The sequence below is a fragment of the Mesocricetus auratus genome, unplaced genomic scaffold, assembly GCF_017639785.1.
Source record: "Mesocricetus auratus isolate SY011 unplaced genomic scaffold, BCM_Maur_2.0 Super-Scaffold_100027, whole genome shotgun sequence".
Classification (NCBI taxonomy): Eukaryota; Metazoa; Chordata; class Mammalia; order Rodentia; family Cricetidae; genus Mesocricetus; species Mesocricetus auratus.
The window spans coordinates 21,521,574-21,536,805 of NW_024429208.1; the positions used below are offsets into that span (position 1 = coordinate 21,521,574).

Sequence of the window (15,232 nt, forward strand, 5' to 3'; positions counted from 1 at the left end):
CTATACTGGTCATATTACATAGAATGGTGTGTGTGTGTGTGTGTGTGTGTGTGTGTGTGTGTGTGTATTTACCACTCTAGCTGGAATAAACCTCAGAGAATGGAGTCTAACAGTGGGGCAGACTAAAGTCTCATGCAATTATCAACTTTATTCAGAGCATCAAACATTTTTGTGTGTGTGTATGTGTGTTTTTTTGAGACAGGGTTTCTCTGTGCAGCCCTGACTGTTCTGAAACTCACTCTGTAGACCAGGCTGGCCTTGAACTCATAGAGATCCACCTGCCTCTGCCCCCAAGTTAAAGGCGTGCATCACCACTGCCCAGCAGAGTATCTGACAATTAATGCTCTGAGGGTTAAGAGATTAAGAATCATATAAGTCAAGTATATAATCACAAGGACAAGCTGTACATGACAAAACCATGTTTTTCCACGGAGACATATAAACATAACAATAGACAGCTGTAATAATAATGTAAAATAAACTCACTCCTATCTGGTATACCTGGGAGGGACACAAAAACACATTCCAAGAACAATTTCCTGTTTTTGAAGAAACTAAGGTCACAAGGCTCTTGTTTTCTTGAAATTTTCTCACAAGCACTCAGAATTCTGTTCACGCAACTCCACTCTTAAACTGTGTTCAGGTGTGTGTGTGTGTGTGTGTGTATACTTCTCTGATTACAGATACCACTGAAGGCAGCTGATAAAGAAACCTCCATTTTTAGCCGGGCGTTGGTGGCGCACTTGGGAGGCAGAGGCAGGCGGATCTCTGTGAGTTCGAGGCCATCCTGGTCTACAAATCGAGTTCCAGGACAGCCTCCAAAACAATACAGAGAAACCCTGTCTCAAAAAAAAAAAAAAAAAAAAAAAAAGAAACCTCCATTTTCAATCTGAAAGTAGATAAGGCAGAAGAAAGTGAGAAGTGGCCTAAATCCAGAATGGGAAATCAGAAATGGAGGTCCACCGATGGTGGATCTGTAGTGCCATTTTCAGGAGTAACAGTCAGAAAGATCCTGTGGATTCGATGTAAACACACCGCTTGCATTTGCACAGAGCATTCGGAACTCTGACAGAGGCTGTAACTTTACAGTTGGATCTGTGTGTGGCAGAGATAGCCGACCTTGAGACCAAGCAAAGTGATGCCCAAACTGCCTGCCAGCTCAGGGATTTAGCTTTCTCTGCCACAATGTCCTTGTTCCTAAAGCTCCACCTGCCAAATGTTTAATCTGTCACGGAAGCAACTTGGCCTTTATATACTTATTTTAGTGCTCCTCTTCAATTCATACCTTGTATTACACGGTTGGTGTATTGATCGGGTGTATCTGTGTATTTTATATTTTTAATTTTATAAACTTTATTATTAAAAAGCTTGCAGATAAACCAATCACACGCCAAAGTGAACCAGACCCAAACTATACATGTCAGTGAAGTTCTCTACAGTTCCAGCAGCCTTTCTCTCACTATTGGATATATTTTTATGTATTTATCCTCCACAAGCTTGACAGCTGGAGTTCATCCCCAGAACACATGGCAAGGCAGAAGTAGAGCAGTGCTGGTTGGTTTTCCTCAACTTGATACAAACCCAGACATAGCTGGGAGGAGGGACTCTATCTTTTTGTTGTTTTGCTTTTGTTTTTCTGAGACAGGGTTTTCTGTGTAGCCCCGACTGTTCTGGAACAATCTGTAGACAAGGCTGGCCTCGAACTCACAGAGCTCTGACTGCCTCTGCCCCCTGAGTCCTGGGATTAAAGGTAGTGAGTATGTGCCAACACCACCCAGCTGCCTCCAACACACTGGACTGCAGGCAAGTATGCGTGGTATTGTCTTGATTAGTGACAGATGTGAGAGGGCCCGGCGTACTGTGGGGGATGCCACCCCTGTGCAGGTGGTCCTGGTCATTATAAGCTAACAAACTGAGCAGCCATGAGGAGCAAACCAGTAAGTGGTGTTACTCCATGGCCTCTGCTTCAGTTCCTACCTTCAGGTTCCTGCCTTGAGTCCCTGCCCTGACTTCCCTGGATGATGCAAGTTGTAAGATGAAGCAGACATTATCCTCCCAGAGTTGCTTTTGGTCATAGACTTCATCACAGCAATAGAAACCCAACTAAGGGGCCAGAGAGATGGCTCAGTGGTTAAGAATATTGAATATCCTTTCAAAAGACCTGGGTTCAATGCCAAGCACCCACATGATGACTCACAGACATGTACATGTTGCACACACATATGTGTAAGCAAAGTATCCAGACTGATAAAGTAAAAATATTTTTTTCTTGGTTTTTCAAGACATGATTTCTCTGTGTAGCCCCTAGTTGTCCTGGAACTAGCTCTATAAACCAGACTGGTCTCAAACTCACAGAGATCCGTCTGCCTCTGCCTCCTGAGTGCTGGGATTAAAGGCCTGTGCCACCACTGGCCAGCAAAATAAATGTTTTTTAAGGAAAACCGAAGACAAGAGCCAACTCCAGGGAGCTATCTGTGACATTGGCATGGTCTCCTGGCACACATGCATGACCTTGTACACTCTAATTAATAATAAAGGTTTATGTGTGTGTGTGTGTTGTTGTTGTTAACGTAAAAATTTCAATATACCCTTCTGTTTGGCAGGAATATAAGATTTCAAGCTTCGAGCAGAGGCTGATGAATGAGATAGAGTTCCGCTTGGAGCGTACTCCTGTTGATGAATCCGATGACGAGATCCAGCATGATGAAATCCCCACGGGCAAGTGCATCGCACCCATCTTTGACAAAAGACTCAAGCACTTCCGGGTGACTGAAGGCTCTCCAGTCACCTTCACCTGCAAAATTGTCGGGATACCTGTTCCAAAGGTAGGGAAGATGGTCTGCCAGTTGGCCATCAACAGCATGGAACTTACACAAGGTCTTCAAGAAACTCTCATGGGGCTGGGACGTAGCTCAGTGTCAGAGTTCTTGCTTCTAATGGCTCTAACATGTATCCTCTAAACCAGGAAAAAAATCTCAGGGGGCTAGAGAGAAAACTTCTCAGTCAAGAGTACATGATGGGAGTCCACTTTGGATAGCTCTCAACCACCTATAACTCCAGCTCCAGGGCATCTGGTGCCCCCCTCTTCTGGCCTCTTCCTGAACCTCCCTACCCACAAGAGACACATTAAAAAGAAAAGTTTCAGGCTTTGAATGTAGCATGCACGAAGCTCTGGGTTCAATCCCTAAAACAATATTTAAAAAAATAAAACAAAAACTTGGTTGGGTCATTGCGGCACACGACTTTAATCCCAGCATTAGGGAGGCAGAGGCAGGCAGATCTGTAATGCCAGCCTGGATTACAAACAAGTTCCAGGAAAACCCTGGGCTACACAGAGAAAATTTGTCTGGAAAAAAATCAAAACCCAAATGCAAACAAACCAACAAAAGCAAGAAACAACAAAACCTGGACATGGTGATGCATGCCTGTTTTCTCAACACTCTGGAGAATCAGAAACTCAGGACTTAGTGTGTTTGAGGCCAGCCTAGGCTACATGAAACACTATCTCAGAAAACAAAACAAACAACTTATCATACCGTAGTAAAGCATCTATGGAATAAAAATGGAAAATAATACTCAAAAATTATCAAAGCCCAGATGATTTAGATTAAAAAGTATCAGGAACAGGATCATTAGGCCAAAAAGAAATTGAACTTGTTAGGGTTTATTATTTGTTTTTTTGGACAGGGGCTCATTATGTAGTCCTGACTGACTTGGGACTCACTATATAGAACAGGCTGGCCTCAAAGCCACAGAGACCCACCTGCTTCTGTCTCTGGAGGACTGGGATTAAAGGTGAGTGACACCACGTCAAATCTTGGTAGAATTTCAATAAAAGTATTAAACAAATTTCTAACTCATGCTGCCTTGTTTTGGGTTATTGGCTCTCTTAGCCATCAAACTCATCCAATTGATACTTTTCATTATGTTTTAGTTTCTGTTGAAGACCCACAGGGTGCCTTTTGCTGTACAAAGAGAGCTATATCGGTGTCCTTACTGTTAGGTTAGTAAATGCCAAGAATGTCCCATGCTTCTCACTGGCTGCTGAACCATCTTCTGAGTCACCACATTCCTTGGCAGTCAGGGAAGGATTTGCACCCGGTGCAGTGGATCTGCTTTCACAAACACGAGCGTGGTGGTGCCATACGTGCTTAGGTAACCAAGGAAGAGGCAGAGTGGACACCTACAACCAGAACTTTATCCACCCTGCCTGGAGGAGCTCACCCTCACGTGTGCAGGGCTGACCACCAAAATATTTGCACAGCAAATCTGTATATTTCAATCTTAGAGTTTGGTTTTGGGCCAGAAGGTAAATTTAGCAACTTGATCCCAGCCTTATTCTTCTTGGTTCAACAAACCATGCTAGCCTTTCAAGCAAGATGCACCATCGCAGGTGCTCAGACCAGCATCTGCTTCGCGACTGGGGCTTACATAGGGTGATGGGGGATGATTCAGGTTCCCTGTGTTCATTATTTGGCCTGTGAAGATGTATTTAGTCCTTAGAGGACCCTTAAGCTAATCATGAGGTACAATAAAGATAGTCAAAAGCTTTACCGCAATGCTAAACTATATCATATGTTTTAGGTAAAGATGGAGGTACACGGCATACTGTCATTTTGAATAGGTTTTATGATTTTTTTCCTAAGTGTTTGCGTAAGACGAGTGTCTGGTAACAGGGATGGTATTTGACCTTTGCCTCATATTTCTGAAGATACAGAACAGCATGTCCTCACCAACAGTTCCTTGATTACGTTTCACTCCAGGTTTATTGGTTCAAAGATGGGAAGCAGATTTCGAAGAGAAACGAGCACTGCAAAATGCAGCGAGAAGGAGATGGGACCTGCTCTCTGCACATCGAATCCACCAACAGTGATGATGACGGCAACTACACTATCATGGCGGCCAACCCCCAGGTGAGTTGCAGGGCTCCTGGATCTCAGAAGGAGTGACTGATGTCACTGTGAATGAGACCTTGACAAGTGCTAAAGAGAGTGAACGAGAAGTGTCCTGACTATACCTAACAGAACACCTAACTGGCTGCCCCGGACAGAAGGCACTGTCAGAACTTTATCCTGGGATACAGTTCAGTTTTTGGTGTGCTTGTCTAGCATGAGTGAGGCCCTGGGTGTGATCCTCAGCACCACGTAAAACGAAGCAAGCATGTTGGGGAACTCAGGGAGCAAAGGCGAGGAGGATCAGCTCAAAGTCATGATGCACTGAGTCTGAAGACAGAGAACAAATCAAAAGGAAAACAAGGAGGCTGGAGAAATGGCTCAACAGTTAAAAGCATTGACTGTTCTTGCAGAGGACCCATGTTCAGCTCCCAGCACCCACATTAGACAGCTCACAATCAGCTGTAACTCCAGCTCCATGGGCTCCAACACCCTCTTCTGGCCTTTGAAGGCACCTACACACCTGACAAACAGATACATACACATAAATACGAAATAAATGAAGACTAGAGAGGTGGATTGTGGTTAAGAGCACTTGATGTTCTTACAGAGGACCAGGGCTCAGTTCCCAGCAGCTCACGACCATCCAACCAGGAGTTCTGGCTGCCTCTTCTGAATTCCAATGGAACTAGATACACATAGTACATAAATATGTATTTCAGCAAACTACTCATAACCACACATAAACATATCTTTAAAAAATTAAAATAAGTAAACCCAGAGAAGAAACAACTTTGAAAAGGCTCTAAATATCTCAAATTTATATCAAATTTTCCCCTTTTTTTTTGTCCTTATGGATAAAAGGAGAACTGTAATCTTGCACTTTTCTTTTCTGAATGAGGTCAACTTTCAAAATTCCCCTAAAAGATAGGACAGAATATTTTCAATTACCATTCAAATTAAAAATATAAAGCCATAATTTCTATTTTCATCCATTTCCCACTAAAGTGTCAGTTTTGATGGATCTCTATTGAGGAAAGCATAAGAATATTTGGCCATGCTCTTTGCATTGTTGCTGTGAAAGATGTTAAATCCAGAGGAAATGGTAATTTTTAAAATATTCGTGTTCTTTTCATTTCTCGGGTTAAAGTGGAAAATATCATAACACTCCTAAGATTGATTCCCCTGAAATATTAACAGTGACTTAAGAAGTCATTTTGGGCCTGGAAAGATGGGTAAAGGCATTTGTCACATGAGCCTAGTGACCTGAGTTTGATCCCCAGAACCCGTGAAAAAGCAGAAGGAGAGAACTGGCTATACAAAGTTGGCCTCTGACTTTCACCAAGAAGGTTGCATGGCATGTGCACCCACATACACACCTGATAATGATAAACAATAGAAGTCATGTCTTAAGGATTGTGTGTGTGTGTGTGTGAGAGAGAGAGAGAGAGAGAGAGAGAGAGAGAGAGAGAGAGAGAGAGAGAGAGAGAGACAGAGAGAGAGAGAGAGAGAGACAGAGAGAGAGAGAGAGAGAGAGGACCAGGAGAGGGTTTCAGATCCCCTAAAACTGGAGTTACAGGTGATCGTGTGGTTGGTGCTGGGAACAGCTCAGCTCCTCTGAAAGAGCAGCAAGCTTTCTTCACTTCTGAGCCATCCCTCCAGCTCCAGAAGCCAGATTTTTATGTCTCTCACTGTACAAGTGTGTGGACCAGAGCTCCTGTGAATGCTAGGTAGGTGTGGTGCCCCACCTGGAGTTCAAGCCCAAAAAGGCAGAGATAGGGGATCCCCAGTCCAAGATCCTAGTCGTACTGATCATATCTGCAAACTCTGGGTTCAATTGAGAGATCTTAGCACAATGACTAAGGTAGAGGGCCATCTAGGAAGACTCCTAACATCAAGGCCTGAACACACACACACACACACACAAAGTTACGTTGTTTTTAGCTGAACGGTGCTGCCACATGCCTTTTATCACAGCACGTAGGAAGCAAAGGCAGGCAAATCTCTTGAGTTCAGAGACCAACCTGGTCTATGGAGTGAGTTCCAGGAAAGCCAGGACTACACAGAGAAACCCTGTCTCGAAAAACAAAACAAAACAACAATTGTATTGTTTTCATTCTTCTTGAACAAAGAAACACTCTTCATTGTTAGAAAAAATGTATAATGTTTTAGTGAAGAAAACATTTATATAAATTGCACAATATGTGGCTTTCTCCTTATTTTTTTTTGTTTTGTTTTTTTTTTTTTGTTTTGTTTTTTGAGACAGGGTTTCTCTGTGGCTTTGGAGGCTGTCCTGGAACTCGCTTGGTAGTCTAGGCTGGTCTCGAACTCACAGAGATCCGCCTGCCTCTGCCTCCCAAGTGCTGGGATTAAAGGCATGCACCACCAACGCCCAGCGGCTTTCTCCTTATTTTAATCTTGTATGTTTTGTGCTTCTCAGGGGAGAATCAGCTGTTCCGGCCACTTGATGGTACAGAGTTTGCCCATTCGAAACAGACTCAGCCCTGCTGGTCAGTCTCACAGGTAAATCAGGAGATCCCCCTTTTCTGGGCCTCTCCCGTGTTCCCACTCACCACAGTGAATCACTGCTTAAATAGACCTCACATATTGCGGCGCCACCACTAGGGGGCTCCTTGGAATGCAGACATCAAGCTGGTTCAGAGTGTCCAAGTAAGAATTCATGCTTTTAACAGAATCCGGAGATGCATGGACACATTTACGTTTGAGAAGCTCTAGGCTTTGGCACTTTAAGAAGGCTCTCGTGTAGCCCAGGCTGACCTCAAATATAGCAGAGGATGACCTTAAACTGATACTTCCACTTTCACCACCTAAATGTCGGGACTATAGGCATGCACCACCACACCCAGTTATTGTGTTGCTGGGGAATGAACCCTGAGCTTTGTGTTGAAAACATTCCCAGCCCCTTTGGTACAGTTGTAATGGTTCAAAACATTGTAGCCATCAGTAACACCCATGTACACAATGAGGGATGAGAACCTTTGAAACAAGCAGCTTTTCTATCACCAAGCAGAAACTTGGAGGCTGAATATTTTCCACTGCAGTCTCCATTATAACTGGTTGTCTTCTTGGATTTTATGAACTACTAATGAGAAAGAGCCCGGCTTTCTCCTTGAGTCTTAGCAGATAGTTACTGAAGCTGATGAATTAAATGGCTTATCAGAGGACGGGAAACAGAGACCCATGTTTCACATACACTGCTGTTGGGAAGACATTTCTCCGCCCCGTCCTTTATCTTTGTTGTTTTGTTTTGTTCTCAAGAACAGCTGTTCCTGTTGATCACCCTGACCGAGTTCAAGTTCATGGTCATCTTTAATTGTCAGCCATAATTTATTACAGCTGTATTGTATTGCGGTCACAGTCATCCTGTTCTGGGCGATGAACAGGCCTTCTCTTTGGGCTCTCAGATGGAGTACTGATTTATGTCTATTTTGATGACTTTTCAACAAGTGCCAAAGCCCACAGAGAGGGGAGCTAAGCTAAGCCGATTAATGTGGAATGACTCCAGAGAGAAAGAACCTAACGCCTACTTGTTTTAATTTTCATTATTTTGAATCACGTCTACGGTCGGGGTATGTGCTCATGAGTGCAGGTACACTGGATCCTCTGGAACTGGAGTTACAGGTGGTTGTGCATCACCCAATGTGGGTGCTTCGGACTGAACTTGGATCCTCTGGAGGCACCCAGCCCTGAGCCTGTTTCCTTGATTTCAGAGTTCAGAGATGATACCACAGTGTACAGGATACTTGCCACAAAGAGTTTTGGTTTTGGTTTGGTTTGGTTTGGTGCGTGCGTGCGTGCGTGCGTGCGTGCGTGCGTGCGTGCGTGCGTGCGTGCGTGTGTGTGTGTGTGTGTGTGTGTGTTTATATCAGTTCTAAGCTGTGATTGATTGATTGATTGATTGATTGATTGATTGATTTGACTATCCAGCAAATCCTTTCTACTGTAGGGTGTGGTTCATTCGGTAGAGTGCTTGAGTGCTTGTTATGCCAGGTTCGAGGAACCCTAAACAGACCTCCACAAGGAACCCACATGCTGATGCTAAAGCAAAGGTTTCTTTTATTTTCAAGCTGGCCAGCCAGGATCTCACTCCATTCCATTGGGAGGAAGTGACATCCTAACCAGCAATTAAGAGAAGCTTTTAAAAGGAAAGACCATAAGACTGAAGGCCACAAATTACAAAATTTCCATGATTACTCAAGGTCATTACAGAGTAAAGCAAAAACTATATATTTTAGCAAGATACATGTGAGCAAGATGGGGCAGGGGCATAGGGTCATGAGTTTGCCAATTATCCCCTGGGCCAGGGGACTTTTACAACTGGAAATTAGTGGTTATCTGGTTTTCTTTAGAACAAAGGAATGTTGACACAGATGGTGATGGGCTAACTCCCTTTCTCCAAGAGCTGGCCTCAGGCTCCTAGTCACATACTCCTGGTTAGGGAGTCAAATTCTCTTAGTCATTAGAAGTTTCCTTTCTCTCTGCATAGGTTCAGTGTCCCAAGTCTTTAAACTTTTATTAATTTTAGTTTTTGGTCTCTCATGCTAACCTAGCATACACCAAGTCCTGGGTTCCATTCCTAATAGGATCACATAAACTGGGCATAACGATGCATGCTTGTAATGCCAGCACTCAGGAGAACCAGTTCAAGGTCATCCTGGATTATTTATTGAGCTCAAGGTCAGCCTGGTCTACAGGGGACTCTGTCTCATTATAATCTTATAGCCATGTCTAAATGATTGTGGTTATTGCTATGCATTTGTATATGCTTCTTGTAGGGGAAGGTCCAGGATGCAAGAAAGAGACAAAGAACCTCTACAGGAACGCTTTTTCCGACCACATTTCCTGCAGGCCCCAGGGGACATGGTGGCTCACGAGGGCCGCCTCTGTCGGCTGGACTGTAAGGTACTTTCAAATGCATGTCCTTAGCTCCAGGCATGTCCAGATTTTTCATCTTGTCATTTGTTTACATTCATTTTTGTTTGTGTTTGTTATGTGGGGTTTTCTCCCAGATGAAAGGGTCATAGGGAAGGGAGGGAAATTGTCCCCTCCGCAGGCTCTTTTAGAGCATTTAATCTTTTTATTTTTTTAAATAATTTATTTAACTTTATTTTATGTGCATTGGTGTCAGATCCCCCGGAACTGGAGTTACAGACAGTTATGAGCTGCCGTGTAGGTGCTGGGAACTGAACCTGGATCCTCTGTGTTGTGCCATGTTTGCAGAGCCCCAGAGACTAACCCAAGGAGCAGACAACTCTGATGCAAGAGCAGAGGTGTCTTTTTATTGTTCAAGCTGGCCAGCTTGGATCTCACTCCATGGCGGGGTAATGAGATGTCAACCAACCATAAAGAGAAGCTTTTAAAGGGGCAGACCAAGAGGTTGAAGGCCACAAATTTCCGAGTTTCCATGGTTACTTAAGGTCGTTCTAAGTACAGTGTAAAGCAATAACTATGTATTTTAGGCAAGATACATCTGAGTAGGATAAGACAGGGCACAGGCTTTCAGGGTTACAGGGTCACAGGGTCTGTCAGTTATCCCCTGGGTGGAGGGATCTTTTCAACTATGACTAGCAATTAGCAGACATAGGAATTTTGACCCAAGTGGTGGAGGGTTACCTCCCCTTCTATGAAGAGTGGGGTTCAGGCACTAGCCATGGCATTTCTAGTCATTAGAAGTTCCCTTTTCAGGGCCTGAGTTTTTAAGCTTTCATTAATTTTAATTTTTGGTCCTTCACTCTGAAAGAGCAGTCAGTGTTCTTAGCTTATCTCCCCAGCCCCGAATTTAATCTTTTTAATACCATATACAAATATGTCATTAAAGTCTTAAATCATCATATCGTAATAACAATTATATAAGAATAAAATAAAAAACACTTTATGTGGGCATCATATAAGTCCATTCTTTGTTGTGAAAAGATAACCAAAGTGGCTAATACATGGACTTCTCTATATGGTCCCTGGGATCCTTTATTGGCAGGGAGGAAAGAAACTGAAAAATCATAGGTGTGAGAAGACAGAGCCAAAGCACTTTGAGTGGACAGAGGTCATTCTCTCACACTAAGCCGCCTCTGTCACCTTTTGAGATTCTGTATTAAAATTCTTCAACCTGAAATGAGGCTGCATAGGTACAGGTCAGTGAAGGCTGGAGGTTAAGCATGCACAGAGAACCCCTTTCTGTGAGTGGCTTTTATCCCCCCAGTTGCTGCACAAATAATATTCAGGTTGTATGCTCTCCTGTCTCTAAACTCCAAAAACTACCAGTGTCTGGCTCCTATCCACAGAGACTCTGGTTTAATATAATTATAATTAGGCATCAAGACTTTTTTATATATAGTCCGGCATTAGTATTGCTTTTACAAAGTCCGTGAGCAAAATCTTTGATTTAATATCTGACTTTTCTCTAGCTCTGGTATCTAAGCCAAAGTCAGCTTTCTCATTGATGCCACAGGCCTGTTTTATCTATCCAGACATAATCGAATGGATTAATCGTGGCTCAAATGGGGCCAGGATCCCACATAGTTCAAACTCACATTCAGCTCCGCCTGTTTTATCTATCTGGACATAATCGCATGGCTCAAATGGGGCCAGGATCCCACACAGTTCAAACTCACAAAGCCATTCATTCAGCTCCCTCTTCCAAGGCTGCTGCAGAATCCCCAACCCTCTGTTTTCCTTTACTATATATTTGGTGCCAATAAGAATAGCTAATTCATCTACCAAATAAAACTGCCTGTCATCAGTGTGTCACCTGGGTCAGCTGTTCTGTTGGTTATTAGGTGAGTGGCTTACCGCCTCCGGAGCTGACGTGGCTGCTCAATGGGCAACCTGTGCTACCAGATGCCTCCCACAAGATGCTGGTCAGAGAGACGGGAGTCCACTCTCTGCTCATCGACCCACTCACCCAACGCGACGCAGGGACCTATACATGCGTGGCTACAAACAAAACCGGGCAGAATTCCTTTAGTTTGGAGCTCACTGTAGTAGGTAAGGCTCGCTGTGGGACTCCTAGGCAGAACTCCTTTCCAATTGTCTGTCCAAATATTCAGATGCTCTGACAGAATTCCAGAATCCCTCCATTATTTTTTCCCTTTAACTGTAGTAGACCCTGTTTTCTACACTGGTTTCTGAGATACATAGTAATCTAGAAATGTAATATGACTGTTTCTTCATTTTAATCATACAATCAATAGGAGCAACTATAATCATTGACATAGCAATGAGTTGTTTAATTGGCTGTCACTAAATTCTAGTCGTTTGCCCTTCAGTCTGTGATTTCTGAACACACTAGGCTCTTTTGTCCCCTGAGTTACAAGTCTTTGCATTACACCAGCGGTCCTGTCAAATGGAATGTTCTTTGCCCAGCACCCTTCTCATTCTGCAAAGCCTAACTTCAGGACTATCAGCTCAGTTGGTAAGGTGCCCGAGAGCATACAGAGCCCACTGAGAGCAGGTGTGGTGGTATACACCCGACCCCCAGCACTGGGGAGGTGGGGACAGGAGTCATCCTACAGGAGGAAGTTGAAACCAGCCAGGGTACCTGAAGCCTCCTCTCAAAAATAAAAATTGAAATGAATAAAATTTAAAGGCCGAAGTCTGGTGTCACCACCTGGGCACAGTGGGTTCGCCAGGCAGCCCTTGGCCACCTCCTCTGGGTCCCCAATGGCACAAGAGCAGGCAAGATCTACAGAGCAGCTGTGGACTACTGTGATGATTGTTCACAGCTTTGCCTCCCTGCAGACTCTGAGTTCTGAGGCCAGAGGCGCTAGCTGGTTGACTGTGTTGTGTTTTTACTTAAGAAGGGGGCGTGCCATAGCCTACATGTGGTGGTCAGAGTGCAGCTTGCAGGAGGCTGGCTCCTTCCACCCGGCAGGCCCGAGGGATCAAACTCAGGTCTTCAGGCGTAGCAGCAAGCTTCTTTGCCCACTGAGCCTTTCCTGAGGCCCTGGTTTGCGTGTTTTCTGATGTTTGCCTTAGTGGAAGGTGCTCATCACATGTTGACTCAAATAAGCCTTCACCTGATAAGACCCTGTGAATAAAACACAGCAATGCCCGCCCTCAGAACGGCAAGTAAGACATCAGCAGGGCAGTGGTCCAGCGGGAATTCTAGGGCTAGGCTTCCTCCCACTGTGGGCGGCCCCTTATGTAAACCAACCTAAACTAGGCAGTCCCAGCACTCGTGAGGCAGAGGCAGGAGGATCTCTGAGTTCATGGCCAGCCTGGTGGTCTACAAAGTGAGTTTCAGGACAGCCAGGGCTACAGAGACACCCTGTCTTAGGAAAAAAAGACCCGTGCACAAGGATGACATGCAAATTCATGAAGCATTCCATATTAAAAAAAAAAAAGATAGAAAGGAAGGAAGAATGGAAGAGAACCAACCGAGTCAGCACTGCTGTCCCTCCTGCTCTCGTGTGAACCCTTTCCCTTTGCTCTTAATTTAGTCTCACCGACAGAGTAGGAAACCCTGTTTTTGCTGCAGGCTTTCACCTTTTTTCCATATGTTTAAAACAATGATTTTGATAGATGAGGCTACCTTCTTGGTATACATAGCTTTTTTGTTCCAAATACATTTATGGGCGGGAACATGCACAATAGAAAAGGGACAACGGGACCAAACCTAAAAAGTTGGTTGGAGCTGGAGAGGTGGCTCGGTGGTTAGAACGCTTGTTGCTCATGCAGAGGACCTGAGTTTGGTTCCCAGCACCCACATGGAAGCTCACAACAGCCTGTAACTCCTGTTCCAGGGCACATGAAGTCCTGCCTGGCCTGCAAGGGCTCCTGAATGCACACGGTGCACATAAACTCACCCAGACGCACATTCATATAGAAATAAAAAACTTCAAGTTGGGTGAAAATTTAGTCCCTATGGAAGACAGTACTCAAAAAGAATCAGTTTTAATTTGTGGAAAATGTTCTCAAAAGTCATTATTTGACTATGGAGATGGCTTAGTGGGTAAAGGCACCTGCCACCATGCCAAGCATTCTTACCTGAGTTCAATCCCTGGGATCCTCATGATGGAACAGGAGAAGCAACTCCTAACAAAAGCTGTCTTCTAGACGGGCGTTGGTGGCGCACGCCTTTAATCCTAGCACTTGGGAGGCAGAGGCAGGAGGATATCTGTGAGTTCGAGGACAGCCTGGTCTACAGATCGAGTTCCAGGACAGCCTCCTAAACAATACAGAGAAACCCTGTCTTGAAAAACAAAAAAAAAAGCTGTCTTCTGACTTCTCGCACACACACACATACACACACTCACATGTGCATGCATGTACATATATACATACACACACATTCAAATGAATTAATTAAATATAATTTTGAAAAGTTTTTTTTCTTTTCTGTTTTTGAGACATGGTTTCTCTGTGTAGCCCTTGGTGTCCTAAACTAGCTCTGTAGACCATGCTGGCCTTGAACTCAGAGATCTGCCTGCCTCTGCCTCCTGAATGCAGGGATTAAAGAAAAAACTTTTTTAAAGTCACTATTTCTGGATGGGTATGGTGGCGCATGCCTTTATTCCCAGCTCTTAAAAGTCAGAGGCAAAGTTCAAAGCCAATCTGGTTTACAAAGCAAGTTCAAGGACAGCCAATACAGTGAGACCTTGTCTCAAAAAATAAAACAAGAATGTGATGGATCTGAGGCAGAAACCTCAAGGCACTTGCTACTATTCAAATAAAAAAGTAATTTCTCTTGTTTAGCCAAAGAGGTGAAGAAAGCACCCATGATCCTGGAGAAACTCCAGAACAGCGGCGTTCCTGAGGGCCACCCGGTGAGACTGGAGTGCCGCGTTACAGGCATGCCCCCACCTGTGTTCTACTGGAAGAAGGACAACGAGACCATCCCGTTCACCAGAGAGAGGATCAGGTACAGCAGGCACCATCTCCATGGCAATATCCCTGCTCAGAGTGGCCTGTGGGCCATCCAAATAAGCCTGCAGCCTTCTGCAGTTGGCGTCTTCCATTTAATATGGTGCTCCCGAGTTGCAGCCGAGTTATTGTACATGTTCCAAGCCTGCCTGGGCTACAGAGTGAGTTCCTAGTCAGCCTAAACTAGAGCAAGGCTCAGTCTCAAAAGGAGGGGGTGTGTATTCTAACCTTCAAGCCCCTCCCACTCTCAGAAGTTTTGTTTTTCCTTCTCATTTTGCCTTAATAAAAGTATGCTTCCCAGAGAGAGAGAGAGAGCAACACCGACTACAAATGCTAAGGTGTGGTAGCATCTTACATTCCCCATACTCAGGAGGAATGTGGAGGTAGGGTCAGGAGTCCAGAGTTAATCAACCTGGCTCCATAGCAAGTTTGAAGCTATTCTGTGCTATATGAGACACTGC

At 44.3% G+C, this 15,232-nt stretch overlaps 1 protein-coding gene across 5 annotated transcripts in view; it reads left to right on the forward strand.

Annotated features, from left to right (window-relative positions):
- The window catches only part of Mypn (myopalladin), an 83,831-nt gene that overhangs the window by 64,956 nt on the left and 3,643 nt on the right, over positions 1-15,232 (forward strand). For 4 of the 5 annotated variants that reach the window (XM_021227604.2, XM_005070812.4, XM_040732378.1 and 1 more), the window contains 6 exons: positions 2,604-2,825; positions 4,764-4,913; positions 7,333-7,415; positions 9,689-9,815; positions 11,687-11,894; positions 14,604-14,769. In XM_021227604.2, the coding sequence (XP_021083263.1) occupies positions 2,604-2,825; positions 4,764-4,913; positions 7,333-7,415; positions 9,689-9,815; positions 11,687-11,894; positions 14,604-14,769 (956 nt within the window). Of the gene's footprint in view, positions 1-2,603; positions 2,826-4,763; positions 4,914-7,332; positions 7,416-9,688; positions 9,816-10,041; positions 10,797-11,686; positions 11,895-14,603; positions 14,770-15,232 lie in introns of those variants that run through there. The other variant, XM_040732377.1, reaches the window with a different exon arrangement.